The 24,935-nt window shown below is 47.7% G+C and overlaps 1 protein-coding gene across 2 annotated transcripts in view; it reads left to right on the forward strand.

Moving 5' to 3' along the window:
• FGF12 (fibroblast growth factor 12) overlaps window positions 1–24,935 on the forward strand; it is a 180,487-nt gene that overhangs the window by 38,541 nt on the left and 117,011 nt on the right. The window contains exon 1 of one of the 2 annotated variants that reach the window (XM_054385885.1): window positions 8,347–8,545. The exons of the other annotated variant lie outside the window; for it this stretch is intronic. Coding sequence (XP_054241860.1) covers window positions 8,347–8,545 — 199 coding nt within the window. Of the gene's footprint in view, window positions 1–8,346; window positions 8,546–24,935 lie in introns of those variants that run through there. 2 annotated transcript variants of the gene reach the window in all.

A 24,935-nucleotide genomic window follows, 5' to 3' on the forward strand; every position in this document is an offset into this window, starting at 1 on the left:
TTCCATGTCACTTCAGTTTAGTCTCTTCCCCAGACCTGCTGCGATCATTAATTACTCCTGCATTAGTCTTTGTATCCTTGGCAAACTTAGATTTGCTCCCAGCCCACTGATATCTTTATTGATGTCTGTATTGCAGGGACTGTGAGAGTCCAGGGAGAGAGAACGTGGGATTTCATTTTATTATTGGGGAGACAGAAAAGTTGATTTATTGCTGGAGAGCAATATCACCAAAATTACAAATTACAGTGCAAATAGCAAGAGGTGTCTTTGGAGGCCAAAGGGATGTGGGGCAAGCAATGAATTCACACAGATCATTTATACCCAGCACTTTAGGTCAGCAGAGGATGAAGGAGTCTCCAGACCTTGTCCTCTCTGTCTGACAGCTGTAATCTAATATTTACATTTAGTGTTGAGTATGCCTTTGCAGGATGTGGAGAGAAATAAGCAGGCTTGGTTAAATAAGATGCAATCTGGATGCATGTAATTTCAGAGACATCCTGAGGGCAGGATTAATGTCCCAGCGCTCCTGTTCTGCAGAGCCTGAGGGCAGTACCAGGTTTGGTCAGAGTCACTGCATTGCATTTCCTGCCAGCTCTCTGAACTGCAAGGAGCCTTTGCTAAGTGACAGCACAGTGGGTGCTGCCCCTTTGAAGCACTGTTCTTCTCATCCAGCAGGGTTTGAGGTATGACCTGGCTCAGGCTGCAAATGCCAGGCTTCTTATGGATTTGGAAGTTAGGTGAAGGGACAAGCAAAGCTTAGGGTCAGGGAACTTTCCAAGGCTTCTTAAAGTCTGGCAGAAGCCATTACATGCAGATAGAGAGACTTATGGGTCCAGAGTGAGTTTGTTACTTCTCCTTGACAGCTTCCCTCTCTTCCTCCCCTCTTGGCCTATGCCAGTGCAACACTTGTGCATTAAGGAGGCTGATGTCTCCAATCTCTCAGCCTTGTTTGCTCTGGAGCAGACCAGTCCCACAGCCCAGCTGGAGGAATGTGATAGGGGTTTTGTCCTCCTTCCCTTCTTTTTATCGATGTCAATCACATCATTGGGCTGCTTTGCCTCAGTCAGATCTAATCAGGAAGGATCTGTTTGACTTTCAGCAAAGTCAGCTTGATGGAAACTTCAAACTGAAAGGCTTTTCCTGACATGCTTCAAAAAGGTTGTGGTTGGAATCAGTGTCTGGCTGCATGATGACAATATGAGGAGGTTTTACAACTTGACCAGCTTTTCAAGGAGTGGGGGAAAGTATGGGCAGGCCCTTAGCCCTGCTGAGCCCAGAGGTTTGAAGGCCCTGGAGCTGAAACTGTGCTGTGGAGTCAGACTTCTCTCTCCATCTGGACCAGATTGCCTTCAGTGAGATGTAAAGCCAGATACAACCAGGTTCAGTGTTCATGAGATTTGGGCACCTCTTTCATTATCGAAACTGTTGGCCAAAATGGACTACAGGTTGTTATCAAACAAGATTTAGATAGAATGATGGGGATGGCTGACCTCTCCTAGGGAGGAGAAGGTTGTAGGAATTGTCATGTTCGTGAAAGTGCCACTGCCCTGAGGTCTAAGGACTAGGTCTCTGCTTCAGACAGAGAAGGTCATGATGTGTTTGTATTCAGTCTCAGCATTGGGGTGGTTCTGTGCTGACTACTTCACCTGTTTTAGCTTCAAGCTTCTGTTCTGCATTAAAAGCAGAAGGGATGTGGTCTTTTTCTCTTTCTTGCATGCTGTGAACACAGACATAATACCTGGGGTGAAATCTCGAGTCCATGTTCCCCACCCCTTCTACTTCTTTGCAGTTTGTGTGGTTTACAGCTACTACATGGGTGGCTGCAGGTGAAAAAGTCCTCAAAGAGGCAAATGGAGGGAATTGCTGGACGTTGTGAGAAGCCCAGTGTGAGAAGCCCAGTGAGAGAAGGCAGCTGTCTGCCCTGTCTTTTAAATTCAGCAGCTATTGTGCAGGCAAGAAGATCCGTGCGTTTTCTTTCTGTAGGTGGGTGCTTCTAAGCCTGGAGCAGCTGGTTGGCTGTGTTTTCCTTGCTCAGAAATAGAGAGCTCTTAGTTTTGCCTTGCACAAGGTTATCTAAAAGCAGAGTAACAATCCTTTCATTGCTCCTTGACTGGAGACCCTTCAGTGAGGCCTCCTCCCTGCATTGCCTTAAAGACTGAAGTGCTGTGTGGGAGCCCTTTCCCTGGACTCCTGCCACTAATGAAGCCACAATTAAAGCACATCACTGCAAAGACAACATTTTTTCATGCCCTGATCCCATTGGGGAAGGCAATGGCAGTGGCTGATGACCAGGACTGATGGGGTAGGGTGATATCAGTAGCTTTGAGATAAGCCCATCTGGAACAATCCTCAAGTCTTGCTCAGGCATGTGGGACAGGCACTGACCTGTCTGCAAGGAGGTCTCTCTTCATATGTGGGAATGGTTTCAGATGCCCCCTGCTACTGCTCCTTTACAGGCTTCATTTGGGGCAGATGACTTCTGCAGCAGAATTGACCCTAGATGGTGCACCTTTCTGCTGTTCTTAGCAGGTGCTTCCAGAACCCAGGAGACAAAATCTATTCAACCACAGAGGAGGCTTCTTGAAGAGAAATGCATCATGGCATTTTCATTCATAGACAGTCACCGTTGCCTTCAGTGAAGCAAAGCTTTCTTATGTTCCCCTGCCTCTATCTGGCACAGGCAACATGACACTGAGGAGAAATAAAACCTTCTGTTAAGTAAAAAATACTCTCTAGAAAAGGAAAAAAGGAATGGGGAAAAAAAAAAAAGGAAAAAGGAGGAGATATAAAATCTAAGTAAAATTATTTCTTTTTCTGGGCTCCAGCTGGTTTTGTTGTGTTGGTGCTGCTTGTGGCCCGGTTTTTGCAGAAACAGCAGTAGTTTCACTCTGCAGTCTGTGTAAACTGCATACCTGCCACTTGCTCTGAAACACAGACAAGCCCAACTTCTCCCCAGGCTAGAGCTGTTTTTAAAGGCACTGGGGTAGGCTAATGACTACTCCTCGTGATGAGTTGCAAATTTTGTTTTAATTGAATCTTTGAAGCCAAAAAAAAAAAAAGGGGGGGGGGGGGGAGGGAGAAGGGTGAGGGGCCCATTAAATAAATTATTTTAATATAGCAATCAGATGCTGCCAGGCTCTTCTGTGTTTATTAAAAGGCCTAGTCAGCTCAGAGCTCAGCTGTGCGAGAACAGCCCAGAAAGGCAGCCAGTTTTGTACCCGCTGCTGTTTTAGGGCCAGATCTCTCTCCCCTGAACAGCATCTTTTTAAGTGGCCATGTGAATTCTTATTAGGCTTCCAAACATAGATATAAAAAACCCCCATGCATTGTAAACAGAATTGCCCTGCACAGAAACCAAGCAAAATACTGTAAGTTCTTGTCTTTTCTTTATCAGGTTACCCAGGCATGTGTTGTGTTTTGTTTTGTTTGGTTTGTTTTTCTTTTTTAAGAGGTCCACCCGCGCAGAGAGACTGGGGAGTGCCAAAGCTGCATGAATTTTAATTATGCCAGACATACAACAAGGGGCTACCTTGTCAAGAATGAAGTTAATAAAACATGGATATGGGCTTCATTCTGCTTAATCAGCAGCCCTGGCAATGCACATTTTGGCTGTAATTTACACAGTGTGGAAACTGGGTACAATTCTTCAGAGGTGTCTGCGTGCAGACTTTCAAACTCAACAGTGCCTTCCTATTGGAAGAGCTTTGTTGCTATGCTGCTGTAAAATGGTGAATTAGGCCATTCATAATTATTGGCCAGAGGTGGGTGGCTTCTTTCCCCCATTCATCTCCAGCAGTAGGCATGCACATTTTAACGTGGGATTAAATGTAAATCTTTTCCTTAACTTCCATGCGTGCATTTTCAGTAGCTCTGCAGATAAGGCAGCAGAAAACCTGCATGCACTTCTCTCCTGAGTGAGCTCTGTGTATACAGAATTAGCAAAGCAGAAATACTCCTAATGACTGAATCTACAGAAGGTAGCCTGTGGCTTTTGAAGTCTCTATGAAAAATAAACAGGATATTCTGTTAGCGACCCTGCGGGAATTATTTCACTTCACTAAGGAAAAATGCCAATAACCTCCGTTTATGACCTAGATAGATTGCTCTGTTTAGGAAGGTAAGGGAATGTGATTCTAGAGCTCTCCTCTGTGCAAGCCACCTAAGCCCTGAGATTCAGCCAGGCCCTCATTTTAAACGTCAGCACTGAGGACAGGAGAATTCACTTATCAAATGAACAAAACCTCGGGAATTACAGTGTCTTGAAATGTTGATATTGACCTCCTTCCACAGTGAGTGTCTAATGCATGGGCTGAGGTGGGGATATTTAGTAAGCATTACGAGTCTGATCCTCCAGTAGCCATGGGTAGTCTGACCCTCTGCCTGCTCCTGTGTGCAGGATAGGACCTTTCTCCACAAACTGCATACCTCTTCAGCATGAGCAAAACACACTCTCTTGCTTGTTCCTTTTATGAATCAGTGCTATTCTCAGCTGCCCTCTTCATGGTACACCCTGTGCAGCTTTCCCAGCTTGGGACTGGAGGTGAGGAGGGAGTCCAGGGAAGAAGACGCAGGGGAGAAAAATTCCCTTAATAATTATATAGAGAAGATACTATATAATAATATAGTCTGTCGATGTAATATGCTGATATAATGTAGAATAGAATAGAAAGATTAGATTAGATTAGATTAGGTTAGATTAGATTAGATTAGATTAGATTAGATTAGATTAGATAAAATAAATACGTAAGAAAGAAAATTATGTGCCTTAAGGAAAAATGCCATACTGGTCCAGTTTGGTCAAACAATTCAGCTTCCATTGGTGGCAGTGAGGAATGCAGCCCCTGGTTTCAGCAGGGGCTAGTTGGTATGGAACAGTGTAGGCTCTAATACCCTCAAAGAGGAGCAACTGATACAGATGAAGATGGGAGATGTTGTGAGCTCTGTTTAACTAAGAGGAAGTTGAAGGAGAGAACTTCCATTGCTAGAGACCAAAACACTTCTCTGTTTCACTTGGCAGCCCACCAAAAGTAACGTTTTACCTGCAAGAATGACAGTGCAGGAGCATGATGAGGTTGGCATTCAGTGCTCCAGCTCAAGACAGCTCTGGACTTGTTTGATGTTTATAAAAGCATAGGTTCTTCAGAAGCTTCTTGGGCACGATCCAGAGTGGTGCAGAGCAGGTGTGCATGCCAGTAGCAGGATTTCATGGCTCTCTGCCTGCATTCAGGCCCAAACCTCTGGACTTTTTGGCCATCTCTAAAGACAGACCTGTGTGTTAGCAAATGCAACATTGTGTTTGGTTTCACAAGCTCTGCTTTAATTCCATCATTGCAGAAGCAAGAGAGACCTGGGAGAAGCATTTCTTCTTGGAATTACAGCAGCCCTCCTTTCAGATCCACCAGAAAACAAAAATACTGTGACCAGCTTTATCACTGATTATGATCATTTTTAAGTGCAGAGCTGCTGCTCCTAGTTTACAGCTACACAAAAAAAAAAACACCACCCCAAATTAGTTGCATGCCAAAATAACTGAGATTTATCTAATGTGGTGGGGAGATAAACCAGCATTCTCTCACCAGAGATTTGAAAGCTACAGGCAAACAAGTATCTTTATATATAGATGGAAAACCTCTTTCTTGGGAAGATATCAGATTTGCTCCCGTCCTTTGAAGATGAAGCTTTGGATAATTCACTGGCAGTTCAGACAGTTGATTCTCTGATTGCAAACAGCTTTCTTTAGGCCATGCCTGTACCTTGTACTGCAACATTCTTTGATGTCAAGTGAAATAATCCAGCAAAGAAAATTAAAATATGAAGCATTTTAGTTACAGGAAAGGGAAGAAAAATCTTTATTGATTGGGACAGTGAAATCTGCTCAAAAAGGTTGGCAGCAGTTAAAAAGAGATCAACAGGCAAACATTTATCGCTCCCAAATGGTTTTGAATATCTTCCTTTCCTGTTCTCTCCTGGAGAACCTGATTCCACCTCATTTTGGTGTGCATGGGGATTAAGAGTGAAAATCAGGAAGTAAAATGCCAGTTTAGTAAATCTTTATGGACATAGCAGGTGGTTGTTTCAGTTGACTTTTTTGCCCTCAATACATGAAAATAGCTGAAGTAGTTACATAGATTATTTTGCTCAAGTTGGTGATTCCCAGAGCATGTCACCAACTGTTTTAAAGGGCCCTCTTCAGCAGTGTACATGTTTTAAGCCTATACCTTCAGGACTGGATTAGTCAGGCAGGCACCTTGTACTCACCAAAGTGTAGCAGGTCAGGTCTGCTCTTACCATCTCTCCCCCCACCCTGACCACAGTATCTTACTCAGCACTTCCTGCACATACACTCTTTTAAGTTCACTGTTACTTGACCCTGAAATCTGGAGAGCACCATTCTTGTGGTAGCAACTGCAGTTACTTACCTGGATAACCAGAGGTGTATTTCTGCACCTTAAATTTTGTTTGGTACAGTTTTCTGGATGGAAATATGAGGGACGTCGCCCAGTTCAGCAGCTGCTGATAATCTGGTGGTCTGCCTTGGGACTGCTCTAAGGTGCCCTGCAGTGCCCACACTGCAGTAAGCTCACCCGCTCCCCAGACCGACACGCCGCCCACCCTCGGCAACGCAGCCCCTGGGGTGCCGGGGTCTGTCGCTCTGACTCTTGCTTTGCACGCAGAAACAGGGACAGACACGGAGGTGCATGGCTGCTGTGGCCGGAATGGCTGCACAAGTCGCAGGAGGCTCCTTGGGAGGGGACGGGCGGGGCGGCAGCTCCGGGGAAGCCCGGCTCCAGCGGGGGCGGCGGGCCGGCCCGGGGGCTGCCCGGGATGAAGGGCAGAGCCGCCGCGGAGCTGCAGTTGCCTCGGTCTCCCTGCGTGATTTTTCTCATCCAAACCTCGATCACGTAGGGTTGCGTAGAGGAGGACGAGCGGGGAGCAGCTGCAATTCTCCCGGAGTCCAGCTCCCGGCCGTCACCGACCCCAGACGCTCCGCCCGGCCGCTGCGGGGCTTCCCGCCGCCTCGGCAGCAGCCCTGCGCGGCGTGGGCGTTCGGGGGGGCTTCCCTGGCCCCTCCCTCCCTTCTCCTCCCCCATCCTCGCTTCGGCCCCACCCGCTCCGGCTCCCGGGCCAGGCCGGAGGATGCGGGCGGGCGCCGGGTGCGGCTCGGCTCCTCCTCGCCCCGCCGCCGTCGGGCGGCATCGCGGAGCATCCTGAGCTCCTCACGGAGCAGCAGCGGAGCAGCAGCAGAGCGGCGGCAGCCGCACACCCCGCCCTCCTCCTCCTCTTCGCATCGCTCCTCCCGCTGCTGTTCCCGCCGCGGCAGCCGGGCCCGGGGCCGTCCCGGTGCCGAGAGCTCCGCGGCCTCCCGCCGGGCCGGACGATGTGGGTTGCTGCTGTCGGGGAGAGCCGCTGCCGGGGCAGAGGCGGCGAGCAGGGCTGGGGGAGCTACGCCAGCCATGGAGCTGTGAGCCCGAGGCGCCGAGCTGCGGCGATGTGATCCCGCTCCCCCGGCCCGGGCGCCTCTTTTTTTTTTTTTTTTTCCCTTTTTATTTTCTTTTTTTTTTCCCCCTTAATTTAATTTAATTTTATCCTCTCTTTTTTATTTGTTTGCTGGCCTGGTGCTTTTTACTGTTACTGCTTTTTCCTTCTTCTCCCGCCTTCTCTGCAAGTGGAGTGAGGAGGGGGGGGGGGAAAGAGGAAGAGGAGGAGTGCGAACAGAAATGCAGCACAGCTCGCCCTGAGCCCGGCCGCGGGAACGGAGCCGCGTCCATGTGCGCGTACTGCCGCGCCGCGCGTCGGATCCACCGCGCTGGGGCCGGGGCCGGCAGTGGGCCGGGGGGGCTCTGACTCATCCCACAGCCCCTCGCCGGAGTGCGGCCGGCGGGAAGAAGCGCCTGCGCCCAGGCGGAGCGGAGAGCGGCACCGCGCCGCAGGGACCCGCGGATCCTCCGCACCCCCTTCCTCCTTTCTTTGGACACAGCTGCCGTCGTCGGACCTTTGCAAGCGGGGCAGCAGCCTCCCGGATTTACAAGGCGCGGGGGAGCTGCCAGCCCGGTCGCGGGGGGTTTGGTCGACGGCTGCCCGCACCGGGATTTTCGCATCCCGGGGACAGACCCATGGGCGGTGGGGTCCGGCGGCCAGCCATGGTTGTTAGCCCGGGCGCCCTGCTCCGCCTGGCCGGCTGAGCCCTCCCCGGCGCCGGGACTCGGGGCTGCAGAGCTTTAGGCGGGGAGTCCCCGGCCCCATCCCCGCGGGGCGCGGCGGCGGCTCGGCCCCAGCGCGCCCGGGAGGCGCCCCCCGGACCGGTGCGGACCGGCGCGGACCGGCGCGGGGGGCCCATGAGCGGCGATGGCAGCGGCGATCGCCAGCTCGTTGATCCGGCAGAAGCGGCAGGCGAGGGAGTCCAACAGCGACCGAGTGTCGGCCTCCAAGCGCCGCTCCAGCCCCAGCAAGGACGGGCGCTCCCTGTGCGAGAGGCACGTCCTGGGGGTCTTCAGCAAAGTGCGCTTCTGCAGCGGCAGGAAAAGGCCGGTGAGGAGGAGACCGGGTGAGTATGGCGGGCTGGGGCCGTGGGAACCCGCTTTGGGGTGGGGCGGTCCGGCCCCAGGGCTTTCCCGGCCCTGTGACAGGTACCTTTTGGGGACGGACTTGCTTCGCGCTCAACTTTCGCCTAGGTCCGGGCGCGTCCCCATCCCCGGCCTAGTGAGATGGGTGGGCACGGACCTGCGGCCAGCATCCCTCCACCGCTGTTCGAAGAGGGAGCAGAGCGGGTCTAACGGCAGGAGCGACCCACCCGCTTCAGCAGTGCTACCTTTTCCTGTCCTTGTGTTTTTCCACCTCCCTGTAGGTATTGTTTTTAAACGGTCTCCTCTTATTTTGTGCATAGTGACAGGGAAATCGATAAACTGAGGATCGGTTAGAATTGTGGCTACTTGATAACTAGATCCATCAAGTGCTACTTCGTGAACAGAGTTGCATAGGGAATTTCATTACCTTATAAAGCTTTCCAGATGGCAGCCGCACGACCGTCACACCTAGTTTGGAGCTTTCAGGGAACAAGAAATTCTTTTTGTGGTAGTCTTCTTTTTTTTCACTTTTCATGTATGCGTGTGCTCAGCCTTGGTTCCTTGTGGAAAACTTCAGCCCTGGCATACGTGTTGCTCACGTTGCCCCGATGAAGTCCCACCACCCGCAATTTCAGCTCTGAGCAGTGCTTTGTGTTCTCAGCTGTCCTTGACAGGTGTGAGAACCAAGTACCCAGTAAGAGCAGGTCCTCTGATTTCTCAGCAGAATTAGTTTTTACTTCTTCCTTTGTTTTTTTCACTGCTGTAAAGCACCACTAAGGTAGGAAAACGAATTGGCTTGAGGAGCTGCTGTGAACATGTACTTTTCTTAGATGTCTGTTAGTATTGTGGTTAAAAGAGTTCACCTAGTGCTTCGGGATGTGCCGCCAACCTGTGTAAAATTCCCCCATGTTTTCCATAGATGTTGGTATTTTGCTTGTTGCTTTGTCTCTTCCCGAAGCCCCTTCTGCACGTCTGAAGTCTGTCAGTGATGGCTCTACAGCAAGACGTCAGAGCTAGCTAAGGGCTCTTCTGCAGGTCTCTACATTGAGGTACATGACCTGTACTCAAGTGAGGAACAAAATAGGGAAAATGCCTCTCACCATAGAAGGCCACTTACTGTTGTCAACAAGGGGAGAGAATAATTACTCTGGATTGCTGTCAGCACCCCAATCCTTTTGAGGCAGGGAACTATATTTAGCTAGTAAAATGCTTCAAGACTTGAAGTTGATGGGTTGGGCCCTGAAAACCACACTCTTTTAACAGTCTGTTTTGAAGCAGATACCAAAAAGGGATGCGAAATATCTGAAATACAGTATGACTGGAAATATTCAAAGGGGAAAAAAGTTGCCTTTTTTTTTTAATCTCCAGTTACAGTGAGTGGTAGCTAGGCCATCCTATATATTAATTAACCTGTAAGCCCTGACCAAAAATGGCTCTTACCAAAAAAGTGTGGTCATTTTGTCTCAGGAATCTCTCTTTGTAGAATCAAGAGTGGAACCTGAGAATCTCACAGATGAAATACTTTCCCATTCCCTGTTCCTCCCCATCTCCATCTCTTGTGGAATGTGGTCCCTCAAGGACTAAAAGGGCTGAGAAGTCTTAAGCTGTTACCTAGATCTCAGGATGCTTTGTCTCATTAAAGTTTGAGTGACTTTCACAGCAGGGTGTGGTTGGTGGGACTTTTTTTTGTCCTGACACAGTGCTCTCAGGTGCACAGGTCCAATTCTGCTTCCTTTGGACTTACTAAAAGCCTGTGAAGAATTGATGGACTTTCATGGTGAGGAAGGTGTTCAATAACAGACCAGAGTGATTTAAGGGAGGCTTTTTACTGACTTAGAAGAAGGGTCAGTGCTGCTCAGTGCTGTAAAAATAGAGCTGTTCAGTCTGTGGAGCTGCCAGTCAATCACTCATAACCAGTACCGTATTCATTGTGTATAATTAAAGAATTAAGAGTATTAAGTTGCTTTGAAAAAATTTGAAGTGTTGTTACCTAAGCTATGGACTGTGTCTGCTTCATTTCTCCATATCCATCTTTCAAACAGAGATTTCTTTCACTAGTTCATCCTATTCATGGGCTCAGGTGTGCAGCTAAAGAAGGCAGCATGGCACTGGGTTCGCTGTCACTTGGCTCGTTTATTCAGGGAGTGCATTGTGCCCAGATAACCTGTGCATTGCAGGGTTGCTCTTCTGCATAGAAAATGACATGCAAATGAATTGCAATTGGTTTAAAGAATTGTGCATGCGTGGTACAGTAACCCAGGACCCCAGTGATGATGTGCACTCAGTGGTGTATGCTGGCTTAGTAGTTTGCAAGTCAGTGAAAGGAAGGTGGGAAACATCCGTGTTCAAAAGGGGCGCAATCCCATCTGGAAATGGTACAGTGTCAGGGGAATGATCTTTACTTTCCTAAGCTTGGGCAGTAACTGTCAAAATACTTCACATTTACTGAGTGACACTCAAAAAGCTCTGCCACATGGAGAGGATTCTTCCCAGACGGAAGGCGAGACCAAGGCACAGAGCAGTTACCTGACACAGAGACCTAATTCCTACTGCTCGTTCCAGCACAATGTGCTTTGGGCCTCTTGCTGCCAGTGAACCTTGCAGTGCAGCTGTAGCAACTTGCACCATTACAGAAAACACAACTCTAGTTCATGTTTCCTTTGCTCTTTGCTTTTGTAGAAGTAACCATTTGAGCTTATGCCAATTAATTGTTTTTAATATGTGACTCAGAATGGTGCTGTAACTGAAATATTCTGTAAAGGTATTTGTGAGCAGAGTTACTTTGCACTGGCTGGTACATTGTGTTCTACTTCATAGCCTGTGTGAAGCAAGAGTGAAATAGTCTGCTCTTGTATGAGGAGGGAGAATTCCCACCCAGTTCAGGCTCACTCAGTGGTGGGCATGAGTAGTTGTAGGTTTGGGTGAGCTATGGGGAATGAGGTCCACTCAGGGACATCTTGTATAATCAGAGTTGTCAGCTCCTAGAGAGAACAGGCTGCAGAAGCATCTCCTTTGTTGGTTGCAATAAGCACCATCTTGTAAAAGGAGAGCTTTTTGATGGGCAAAGCTCTCTCACATGCACACCTTGTGTTCTCTCCTGCATGTGTTTGTCTGTGAGGTGATTTGTCAGTTTAAGATAGGTCAAATGGGGATGCTAAGTGCTGTGGACTATGCTGAAAATGTGGACACATGGGCTTAGTCCCATTAATGTGAATTTATACAGCTCATTGGCCTCAGTTGTGCAGGTGCCAAGCAAAATCAGTGTGTTGAACAGCACCTGTGCAGTTCTATGTATAAGGTACAGCTAGAAAAGATTAAATTATACGTTTTGCTTTGACCACAGTAACTTGATAGAGGATTCAACAGAAATTGCCATATGGCGTGCTGCAGTTTCAAGGGAGCATGATAGATCCAAAAGTTGAATACCGAAGACTAGACAAAGCAGCTCTCCTTACATGACTTCACTGCCAGCAAATAGTTGAACCAGGTAGTTTCATCTCCTTTGTGGCTGAATTAAAGCATCCAGGCATGTCCCTTCTTCAGCTGTTTCGTAACAGGCTGGAGAGGCTGGGCTGGCGGTGCCAGCTTGTTTATGAAAGCTATGGCCATCACTTCACTGGCCATCTATCTTCACAGGCACAGCTCACCTGGAGAGCTGGGGTGGAGGTGGCCTTTCATCAAGCTATGGCCACTGAACAGCCAGGCTGAGGAGATAAGGAGCTCCGCACAAAGGGAAACAGGACAGAGCATCAGGCACAGTATCCGAGGGCTGTGGAAATTTTATCTGCGTGAAGCCCAGTGGAAAGGTGATGGTACTGAGAGAAATCATGTTTGAATTTGGGCAGCTTTGTGCCAGGCACTGCAGCATCACTCTTCTTATCCCTTTAGGTGTTGCTTCTGTGAGACGGACTTCCAGCTTGGAATGTGAAGCTCAGTCTCAAAACAGGTTTTTTTTACCCTGAAATTAAAAAAAAAAAAGAAAAAAAAAAGTTTTTCTTAATGATTTTTTTTCCCTGTGTGATATATATTTTGTGCTCCTCCAGGGAAAGGATGCTTTCCCTTTAGGAGATCTAAAGGCTTCTTCCAAAATCAAGGAAATGGCTTGCCCATAGGGAAAAAAAAAAGTCAGTAATTTAAAATCTTATTTTTCCCTTGACGATATTTCTCATTTTGAGTAATAAATGGAGATTTGGAATTTCAAATCTACACATGTAGATATTTATTTTTCAGGAGTGTAAGTAAAATGTAAGAGCAACTTTAGTTGAAGGACACAGAAAGGACTTTGTTCATTTGGAGATTCATTTAAAACATTTGAGAAGTCTGTCATCTCTGCAAACTGTTAAATTCCTCAAGTTCAATCCTGAAATCCTTTCTGATTTCATGCAGGGGGAAGATGATGATTGAAGCTCATGGTAAAAACCACCTTTGTACTTCCCTGTTAAGTTTGTCACAGTCCTTGCTTGCTTTTACAGAGTGGTTCATCTCAGAAGAGCTGTAATATCTGCCTAACCTGTGGAATTTGGCCCCTCTGTTGCTACAGCATCCTAACTGCATTATCTCAGTGCATAGCTGCAGCCTGCAGTAGGGTTCAGGCTGGATCCCAGCGCTTTTCCATAGCCTGTGCATGCGTGTCTGGGTGTGTGCCCAGCCAAGGCAGCTCCATCTTATCCTTCGGTCTGCTTCTCTGCAGAATTTGGTGCTGTGCCCCATCTCTAAGCAGTAGTTGGAGGGAATGGAAGTAGCTGGAAATCCTGGCATTGGCCATCAGGAGGTCTTAGAAGTCCTAGCTAAGCTAAGAGCATGTATGCCTGAACATTAATCTAGATAACATCGAGGGGAAGGGGCATAGCCTTCTGGGTGTGTGTCCTCCCTGTGTGGGGCAGTCTGGCATCAGAGAGATCTGCTGGTGTGCTGTTATCTCCTGTACCAGCCAGTGCTAATGAATGCCAAAATAATCAGGAGGCGGGGGGAAAGCCTCCCTGCTGCGCGTGGCAGCTCGGCAGATGGGTTTCACTGTGTTAAATTGATCCCCAGGGCTGGTATTGCACACATTTGTGACTTGCAGATGTGGTGACTGTGTCTGTTCTCAGTTACTGGGTAGGGGATGGGAAGGGGTCGGGTAGTAACCTGAAGACTATCTGGCTCTAGAATCTGGTGAAGAATTGCATGCTCCTGTCTTACTCAAGAACATGGAAAACCCAGCTGCCCACCTGCTTCACAGGACAGCTTGTGGGTGAGCATGTCAATCAGTAAGCCACATTGTACTAGTTCTGGATGGGATATGGTTGATGCCAAAAAAAATCAGTGGAAGTCATCCAGGCTCCTAGAGGGATGGACACTTTCTTCATGGCTGCAGGGGTAGCTGTGCTTATGGGAGCAGTGAAAATTGTTAGCTGTCAGAGGAGGTTCGCCATTAGAGCAATACAAATGATTGATTCTTCCTTCACCAGCCAAATGGAAAAGTCAGGACGGAAGGAGGCTCATGAGCGATTATTTTCCCTCCCCATAAAATAAAAGATCCATATAAATCAGTTTATCATTGACTGGTATAACTGTGTTTGGGGAAAAAAAAAAAGGTGTGATTTCATTTGTTGGATGTTTATGTGTGTATTTTTCTTTAGCTTTCAGCTATGCTTCTAAATGAAATGTTGCTTTGAAATAAAAACCCAAAAGCTTGAGTTCCAAAAATCCCGAAACGAAGACAAAGGTTTTCTTCCTTCCTTTCTTCCTTGCTTTGCTGAATTCAGCACGAATTTAGAATAATTTCAGTAGATCAGATACTGCATATTTTAACAGAGAAGTTATCCATTACCAAAAAATGCAGCAGCTTGACTTGGGCAGTATGGAGAGCAGAGCTGCCACGGGAGCTGAAGAGACCGTAAGAATCTCACTGCTGTTGGAGACAAACACGGTTATGAGGCTCACTGTGTCGAGCAACAAGTGCAGACTCACTTGGTCTTACTCTCTTGCTTTCCTTTCCTTCCCCTCCCCATATGGGCACACCATGAACTGCCAGATAGCAAGGTGGCCAGGTAGGCGTTGATTCCATTCCTCTGGCATCCATTCCATTTGTTCCATCCCTCTGAGCAGCAGTCATGTGCGCAGTGTTTCGGGGATTTTCCTACTCCTGCACAGCTGAAGCCAAAGCTGTGATTTCTTACTCTGTGGTGGTTTTAGGCTGTGCCTAGAAAATTTTCCACAGATCTTGAACAGAAAGTAGTAGAATGTAAATAAATTACCATTAGATGTAAAAAGGAAAATAATGATGAGGTCTAAATAATCCCATTGGACAGATAACAAACATAAAGGTAGATCTCTAAACTAACTTTCTTTCCAGCTTCCTTACTCTGGCAGATACTAACTTGTGCTGCTGCTGGCTTTCCTGACCTTGAATGCATTCTTCTTGTGGTTAAGTACTAACAGCAACTCTCTACTCTTTCTCTTGTCCCTTGTGCAGGGGGGAGGGAAGGGAGCAGGGAGTGGGGAAGCTATTAGTAGCCCTCTAGTTTGTCTGGGGGGTTCTTGTGTTGTTTATAAATTGTATATATACGTAAATATTGTACGTTTTTTATATATTCATTGCATTGCATATTTTAGATTTTAGTTTTGCATGTAAATGCAGCTTCATTTGCTTTCCAGCTGAGCTGGTCTGGCAATTTTATATTGGGAGGAATTTTCAACCCACCACAGAGTATTAAAAGCAAAGCAAGAGTTTTTACAAGCAAAATATGTAAGAGATTGACATCCCTTTCACATTTGACTGCTCTGTGGCTTGGTAGAAGGTGACCAAGAGTCAGGGAAAGCAGCTCCAAAGAGCTAACCTTTCAATACTCACACATTTCCATGTGCTCTGTGTGTAGTATCATCTTCCTGGCTGCGTTATTGGTGTGCATTCATCTTGTCTCTTGTGAAGTGACCTGTACTAAAGGGATCTGCTCTGTTCCTGGGCTGCACACACTGCAGTCTGTCAGGGAATGGTCCCTCTCTACTCTGTTTAGTAGCTGGTTTGTCTCTATTCCCTAGCTAACACAATATTCCTCACATTAATCCTTTCTGAGCATAAAGCAAACTACTGCATCTTGTTTTGCCTTTGCCATGTCATGACCTGTAGCAGAATCTTGAAATAATCCTTTCCAGAGGCTGCTTTTGCTTTGCATCTCTGTTAAAAGCTGTAGTAGAGCCACGGACACAGTTTGTGCCCCATGCCAAGTGAATGCCACTAAGAGGGATCCTTAGAATAAATATTTTTTTGAAGAGTGGTTTGTGCTTTGAGGGGAGCCTGTGTGGACAGGGAATTTTTGCAGCATGCTAGCAGGGCTGTAGGGCTACAGCTTGCTGGCAGTGCTGGATCTGAGAATAGCAACTACGACACATTTTTAAATGGTAAAGCAGAAGGCAGCTTTCTAGAGAGCTGTGGAACACGACTCTGGTATTCACTGTTCAAGCAGACCACTCTGGCTTTTCCAGCCCCCACACTGCAGCACAGACAAATGTATGTTCATGTTCCAAGCACTGAACTGGGGCTCCCTGGAATCCTGATGGAGCGACTGCTGGGAAAATTATCACACCTCTGCTGTCCAGTGCTCATTCCAGGATGTCCTGGCTAAAGATGAGAGGGACAAAGCCATGAGTTTGGAAGCAGGGTGGTGGCCTGAGCCCTGAGCTGCTCTTACCCTCAGGAGTGAGCTGCTGGTTGATTCTTCTTGTGATGGGGAAAGCTGACTCTGTGTGGCAGCTCTGGGCTGCTCTCTGCCCTTTCCCCATGGACTGGGCTGAGCTGCCAGCTGGGAATTAATGCTGGAAACAGCATCACAACTGCATGTGGCTTCACAGCTCTGTTCCTGCATCTGCTCTGTGGTTTTGGGTTGTCTCTTTCCTCCAATATTGTGGGGAGGTGACTGCACCACTGTGCCTGCGGTCCTGCTAAGACGATATCTTATGGGGTTGTGCTGCTCCTGGCAGAGCTCTAAGACTGCAGACATGTCAGGCTCTTGTGCAGACCCTAGCTTGGATCAGGGCAAGTGGGGAGGTAACAAGAGGAGCTCCTCTGTCTTCTCAGCAGCATGTGCATCTGTTGTGCCTGGAGTTGTGTGTGGGAGGAAGGGGAGATTTTGTCTAAGATATGCCTCCTTCAGAATCTGACTTGTATCAATGTCCCCTTCTCCTTCAGCATTTCTGAGCACAAGGAGGAACTCTGTTTTGGATAGTCCTTGGCACTGTTGTGTTCCCAAAGAGAAACCCTCAGCTGGGGACTTGTCTGTCCAGAAGGTGGGCAGCAGTGGGGAAAGGAGGGGAGCAGTGATGCTGCTGCCTGCCTGTGCTCCCTGTATTTCTTTCTGAGGCCTTTTTCAGTGCAACAGTTCATGTTTGGAGTGATTTGCTCCAGTGTTAGATGTGAAATAGCTGGTTGTCTTTGATGGCAGGGCAGGGGCTGGATTTGAGGATGAAGGTCCAGGGCTAGATAAAGCTGCTATGGTGATGGAGAGCACAGAGCTTTTCCCCACCCTGCAGCAGCATCCATGGAGTGCACTGTGCAGAGCTCTCTCCCTGTGGCACCCCTGTCTCACCTTCCCTCCAGCAGCATCCTTCCTTAAAGGGATATGTGGATAGCTACATGCTGTGAAGTGGCCAAATATCCACAGAGAGGCAATATAATTCTGTTACTTGTTACTTTTTCCTGCCTGAAAGCTGATTGGGGTTATGCTAAAGCTACAGAATCCAAAATTATCTTTTCCTGAAATATTTAAGCATTGTATATTGGTCTTGGGATTAATAGAACACACTCACTTAATTGATACTTACCTACAACGGTGTAGTTTGAAGTCTCTTCCCCTTTCTGGTTGCACAGATAATTTCTTTGCTTAGCAATTGCCACCCATATTGCCTGAACTGCCAAATAAATACATTTCCTTCATTCCCCAAAGCAAAACAGTTTGCAAAAGGTCAAGCAGTATGGGACTACTGCAAGTGAAGGCATTCTGCAAAAAAGCCAGTCCACATCTTCCACAAAATGGAAAAGCAGTAGAAATCAGCAACTGCACAGAGTGGGTTTGGCTTCCAGGGACCTGCTGGTGGTTGGGAAGCACACACTGCTTGCTGAAGCTTGCTCCTCAGGGACTTGGAAGCTGCTGGGCTGCCAGAGCTGCAGGGATCACACACTGGCAGATGATGGGCATGGACTGTCCACCCACTGCTGAGCCAGTCTTTTCCCTGGCACAGCTCTGGTAACCGGATCCGGGTCTGAGTTGCTGGCTGCCTGCACCCTGCACCTCGCTTCGTGATCTGCAGCCGTTCAGGCATGAATCCTCTGGTGACCAACATCATGCTCTCGTGGGGATTTTCTGTGAGGGTGGCTAAATGGGCTGGAGGAGTGTGAGGTTTAACCAGCAGTTCTCTGCTGCCTTTTTATAGCTTGGTTTTATGCTCTTCAATATGGGGTCTGCCTGCTGGCTTATACACACCCTCGTTATTTAAGTATTTATAAACATTTGTTTTGGCTTTTATTTAGTTTTCTTCCATGCCACTCCTACCTTCTCCACTTTTTTAAGCATTTCTTCTATTTTTTCTTCCTGTTTCTCAGAAAAACACAGGTCTATTTTCCTTTAAATAAATTTTAGATTTTAGAGCTAGAGCCCAATGTAACTCTTGAGTGATTAGAAACTACCAGGAGAAGATTAAGAGCTCCTGAGCCCTCAGGCAGTGACTGTCTCCTGGGCAGCTGGAGGAGCAGGAGCTCTGTTCCAAGACCTGTTGGAGAGGCAGATTTTGTGGTTTTGCTCCATCAGCATCATCCTGAGCACTTGCATCCCCAAGGAGCTGGCTGTTAACAGTCTCTCCTGAGATGGCAGCAGGGTGGCTAGTGAATCTGCCTGGCTTGCTGGAGTCCTCATGGCTGCCCAACATGGGCAATGAGGTGTTTGTAGTGAGATACAAACCATGAAGAACTATCCTTCTTTACAGAGGCCTGCAGTGATAGTGTGAGGTGGCAATGGCTTCAAAGTAGAGAAGAGCAGATTTAGACTGGATGTTAGGAACAAGTTCTGCACCATGAGGGTGGTGGAACACTGGAATAGGCTTGCCCGTGGAGGTAGTTGGGGTCCCATCTCTGGAGATATTCAAAGTGAGGCTCAACAGGGCTCTGGGCAACCTGATCCTAGTTGAGGATGTTCCTGCTTGTTGCAAAGGGGATTGAACCGGGTGACCTGTGGAGGTCCCTTCCAACCCAAACCATTCTATGATTCTATGAAAACAGAAATTTAGATGGAATGAGGTAGATGGTAGCTTTCTCAAACCACAAATGTTTACGTTAGGTTGAAGGAGACCTCTGGCTCAGGTGGAAAAATAAAATCATTCCAGAGGTGAAAAAAAGGTATTTTAACAAATCAAAGGGGAAAAAAGGAACAAACTTTGAGTCACATGGTGGGGTTTGGCCATTTTTAGAAGACATTGCCTTTTGAAGTATGATTTTGTTTCCAACCATAGTGGCACAAGCAGGAGGTTTTCTTTATGCATTTGCTACTGTGTGATATTTATCACAATGTAATAATGTCATCATTTGGCGTCAGAAAAGGCTTGCAAACTGCTATGGGAATGCTTAAGCTGCATTGGTGCAGTGGGCAAAAAAGGTCTTACACTACCACCTGACTGAACCAAGTGTTACCTTTTCCTCTTCACAAGCTCCTAACTGCAGAAGTCTCTCACCTCTCATCCCTTTGGAAAGTGCTGTGAGAGTGCATGAGGAATGCTGCAGCAGAAGAAGACGTTACTGTCTTGTCTTATTGAACCCTTACAGAGTTGGAAAATGCTGTGGGAGTACATGAGGAATACTGCAGCAAAAGGAGACATCACAGTCTTGTCTTATTGAACCCTTACAGAGAGACACTGGGACTCAGTTTTTACCCTGATGTGCCATCCAGTGATAACCCAGGGGTCTTCTGTGAGCTGGTGTTGGTAGGGCCAGGTACCCTCCCCCAAACCAATAGCATCTTAAGTGATTTGTTTCTGCTCAGTGCTTGTTGATAGCATGTTCTGTCCATCTTCCCTTTCAATAAATCTATTTTTCTAGGCCTGCAGAGTGGGATGGAAGATGGATGTGGTTGTTTTCATGGCGTGTTTTGTTGGTGTGAGGGACGCCTCTGTGTTTCCGCAGTATTTCAGGCCTGTTGGATTGATGGGGGAAGCAGAGTGATGTAGCATCTGAGAACGGCACAGATCACAACGCCACGGCAGGCAGGAGCAGCAGGGATGGTGTTTGCTCTGCTTGTGTGAGGGCTGGTAGTGATCTGGCTCCTTGTGTGGAGCACCTCAAGGTGAGCTGGGGCCTCTGTCATGGAACCCTTCAAAAACCTCGAGTGCAGAAGTCTAATAATGCCACCAAATCATGGTCTCCTAGCCAGCAAGGCTGAAGGGATGCCCAAGGTTGACTTTTCAGCCACAGCACTGACACCAGACATGGGGAATGTCCCAGACATGATTTTTTAATCTGTTTTGTACATCCTGCCATGGGCCAAATTCTAGGTAGAAAGAATTTCCCAATATCCAGACCAAACCCTTGCATGAAACCAGGAATTTTGCTTAATTGACAGTGAAGAAGTTTTATGTTGCACTTTGGAGTCAACAAAACAAAACACAACACAACACAGCTTTTCTAACTGTGCAAGTGGCAAAGTGCTACCACAAGATTGCCCAGGAAGTGAAAGACATCCCTGTCTACGGAAGGGAGGTTGGACTAGATGACCTTTGGAGGTCCCTTCCAACCCAAACCATTCTATGATTCTTACCCATCGGAAAACTCCTTAGGATACATCTGAGTGGTGTGTGGGCCTGTAGGAAACCCTCTCCTCCTCCATCTACCCATCCTTATTTGTAGGGTGAGAGGTGCTGCAAGCATGGGAAGAGAGCAGAGCTCTTTTTCTGTTTTCCCTTCTGCCAGCAAAAGGCAGCAAAGCTCAGCAAGTGGCATCACCAGGCATCATCCTCTGAGCCTGCTTTTCCACCTGCCCTTTTCCACCTGGGCACAGCGTAGTTGTGGTCCCCTGTTCAGTGCTGTGAGCTTTGGGCTCCATCATCCCTCAACCCAAAAGCTCTGCAGGGCAGGGATGCACATTGGTGAAATCTTTGTGCAGCTCTTGAGCTCTCGGTGGTGGCATGGGAAAGGGCTGGGTTTTACTCATGATGGTTCCCCTTTCTGGGTGCCCACTTGGGAGCTGGCAGAGCCCATGGAGGCCAGGGAGATGCTTCTGTGGAGGGGCACAGGCTTTGTTGGTTCATGGGGATCCATGTTTGCACTCAACTGAAATGTGCTCTGATTGTAGGCTCACACATCATATTTATGCTATCTTCTGTTTTGCTCTGGGTGAATATGCTGTAATTTTGGCTAATTACACAATATGCCAGGAATAATTGCAGGGTGTTCCTCAAAATAAATAATACATCTTGTATGCTCTGCTATCCATACTTATGAGTGTGCTTTCACCTTCAGTAGCCAAAGCAGTGACTGTGCTCAAACATGACAGCCAAGGATCTGTAGCTATGACTTCTTTTCCCATGAAACATCCCATTTTTTTTAATTCCCTCACTTGAGAAGGCTCACCTCTCAAATCTGGAACAGCCTTACATCTCTCCTTTCTGATTTCCCTGCCTGCCAGGCTTTGGTCTTCTCCTCATCAGAGCCCAAGTCAATACAGATGTAGAAGATTGCTCTTTAAAGGAGAATGTTTTGAAATTTTGACTGCTGTTAAAACACTCTGGATCAACAGAGAAACACAAACTGTGTCCTGGGGGAGGCAAAGGCAAACCCAGGAGTGTATCTGTGTGAAGAACTGATTTTTGTAGTTCTCTGGTCAAAGAAAATAATTTTCTGGGGAGGCCATTCAGATCCAGTGCAATATTTCCTTCTGCTTTGGCTTTCGTCTCCAGCTCTCTTAACTAGTTTTATTTTTTAATTTCCAAACAAAAGAAACCAAAAAAAAAAAAAAAAAAGAAAATTTGTTCTCTTTTCAGAGATCCTTTCCCCCCCCCTCCCTGTTAATGAAACTGAGTTTGTATATAGCTTCAGCTGCTCTTTATTTTGACTTTTTTTAAGCAAAATATTCATCCGGACAGTTTCACCCAGAGGTCCTCAGCAATCCTGTGCCAAAATAACTGGTGGCAGTTAGGCCATCAGGCTTTTTTCCACTTGTCATCCCAGTGTCTTCAACTCCAGTGGTTCAGGGGACCTCTTTTGGCCCTGCAGTGCTGGAGGTGGCTGTCTTGTCCTTAGCTCGCATGCAGAGTGAGCACCTCATTTGGCATTTGCATTAGTTTGGCATCTGCCTTCTACAAAAACTCATAGAACCATAGAATTGTTAGGGTTGGAAGGGACCTCAAGGATCATCTGGTTCCAACCACCCTGACATGGGCAGGGACACCTCACACTACATCAGGTTGACTTTGGACCTCTTTGTCCTCGAGCCTTGGGCCTTAGGTGGATGTTTCATGGGATCTGGAGCTTGAAGAGCCAGTGAGCTGCAGGGTGACCTTTCTATGTCTTGATATCCTTAGGCTCTTAAGAAAAGGGTGGCCTGGGAGAGCCATGTAGCAGTGGTCCCCTGTTGTATCCCCCATTTTCAATGCTCAGTAGGACTCGTGTCTCTCAGACTCATATTGACATCTGTGGAAAGCTGATTCCCTGGGTACGGGAGGGCCCACATATACTCCAGTGCTGTGCAACCACATTCTTTCCACCTACTCTACAAGTGAGAAATGAGACTTCCCTGGAGGGACTAATCTTGATAAGAGCAGAGCAGGCGTAGTGCAGAGCATTGCATATGTCTGCTCCTTGGTAGGGGGTGCAGACAGGCAGCTGTGCTCAGTGCTGGAGGGCTAATTACTATTCCTCCTTGCAGGCATCAGCACAGGAAAGGAAATCACTTCTCTGAATGCTCTTTTTGCCTACAAGGTGCCATTCTGCTCCAGTGACTCACTGACAGTGACAGGAGGCGATTGCTTTGATGGGTGCTGTCATCAGCTTGAGCCCATCATCCCTCTGAGTTAGGGAAATGGCATTTGCAGAAGCTTGTCCTTCAAATGCAGAGGCTGTCCCTGTTAGCACAGCCTGTTATTTCATGCCATGCATCCTGGAAACATCAGTTGTCTCTCTGTAGTTATTAGCCCTGGGTGGAGATTCACACTCGAGATGAGTAAATACAGGAGTGTGCCATGCAGCTCTATTGTCCCAGAGTAATTTTCTTCTCAAAATAAATTCCCTGTAATTGGAGGGTGACACTCACCCCCTAATCATAGTGCACCAGAGCTGGGCATGGCCTTCATTCTGCATCACTGGGAAAGGAGCTGGGATCAACTGTTTGGTGCCCCCAGAGTCACAGATCTCGGCAATAAATCTTGGCATCAGTCAGGCAGTCTGTTTACATCTCTCCATCACGCTCACAGGATGGCTGAGGTGCCTGTGTGTTAAGCTGAATGCCTGAATCTAAACTGAAGGAGTTTGTGGCAGCTTTGCAAGGTGTGGCTGGATGCCTGGCTTTGCTACCAAGCCTGTCCTGATGCTTGGGCAGCCACCACTGCCCACTGTGATGTGACCTCTGTGCAGGCAGCCTCAGGAGGCATCCAGATGCAAATTCCCACTAACCCTGCTTGCCTCTCTCAGCTCTGTAGTTCATTTGTCTTCTTCTTGCCTGTCACCAGGAATGCTACAGGCTACAGTGCCCAGTCCATCCTGGCCACTTGTTTGTAGGCTTCCTTGAAGCAGAGTGTCCTGCTCCAGTTTTGCTGAGTTTAGCCAGAGCAGCAACCAAAAACAATACCTGAAGGGTGGGGCTCAGGAGGATGAGGCCAGTCTTTTTTCGGTGTAGCCTAGTGGACAGGACAAGAGGTAAGGGACATAAGCTTGAGCATAGAAAGTTCTGTCTAAACATGGGGAGGAATTAACAACAATTCTAACTTCTTTATGTTGAGGGTAGTGGAGCACTGGAACAGGCTGCCCGGAGAGGTGGTAGAGTCTCTATCTTGAGAGTCATTCAAAGCCCACCTAGATGTGTTTCAGGATGACCTGCTCTGGGTGACCCTGCTGTGCCAGGGGTGTTGTGTTAGATTATCTTTGGAGGTCCCCTCCAACCCCCACTGCTCTGTGATGTTGTGTGAAACGCCCTCCTTGCCCCCACCAGTATGCTTTCCTGCATTCAAGGACTCCTGTCAGAGCTGAAAATTCTCAGCACTTTGCAGCAGGATTTCCTGCCTCTGTACCTGAGTGACACCATTGGAGTATCCTCCAGGGTCCTCGTGTGTGGCACAGGAGGCTTGGAGCTGCTTCCTGGGTGACTCGCCGCAGTCACAGCATCCGCTGAAGGCTCACGCTCCGCCATCGCCACAGCTCGGAAGGGTTGGCCAAGGCGTTTGCCTGGGAGAAACGCACGCCTGGCCTTCAAGGGCAGCAGCTCCTGGCATAGCTGCAAGTGCTGTTATTCCTGAGCTTCCCAGTTTGGGTGGATTCAATGAATCATTATAGTGAGTGAGTTGAGCTATTAAACTTACCTTGACAGTGATCATTTAATTGGAGACAGCCACTTGCTTCATCTTAACTCCAAACACCTGGGAGAACTTAGCAGCTCCTGGCTGGGAAAGCAACCCCGACATTTTTCACCCTCAGCTTTTCATCTTCTCCTTCTCCCGGAGCTCTGTGCTGATGCCTGTCACCATAGTAATCTGCGTGGAGCTCACTGATGCGTTTTCGTGCCGAGTTGATACAAGCCTTCATTAATACAGGACTTCTGAAGGAGGGATTTTGGTGCCCTTCTCTGCCTGCATGCGTTTGCAGTATTTGACTTATCGAGTGTTCTGGAACCCATCCTTTTCAGGGGAGGAGAACTGCAGTGTCTGTGGTGCCACTTTAAAGATGGAGTTAATCTAAGTAAATTAGGAGCAGTTTATGCTCTGACTTGCATGGTGGCTTTGGTGCGTTAAGGATTTGAGTGCTGGTTGGGTGAGTCATAAATCAGCCTCCCATTATGACAGCTGCAGCCTGAATAGGGGGAAATAAGAATAATGGAATGTGTAAAATCCAGGATAAAATGTTTAATTGCAATAAACAAATGTTTAAAGAACATTTAGGTGAAATATGCTCCTGAGATGTGCTACAGTTCCTGTGTTTGTAGTCACATCCTCAGCAGAATTGTTGCAGAGGCAATGAAGAGGGTCAGCAGCATGCCCAGCCATGGCTCAGGTAAGGGCTGGAGGTGCTTTCTCCCTTTGCCAGAGCAACGTCCTTAGCAGGGACTATTTTGGGAGCCTGCTGTTGGCACCTCTGACCTCTAAGAGCAGGCAGAAGCATGGAGTCAGTGTCCTGCTGCAGAAGAAGAGAGCCAACAAATGGGC

This window comes from Indicator indicator, chromosome 13, assembly GCF_027791375.1.
Source record: "Indicator indicator isolate 239-I01 chromosome 13, UM_Iind_1.1, whole genome shotgun sequence".
NCBI classification, from domain to species: Eukaryota; Metazoa; Chordata; class Aves; order Piciformes; family Indicatoridae; genus Indicator; species Indicator indicator.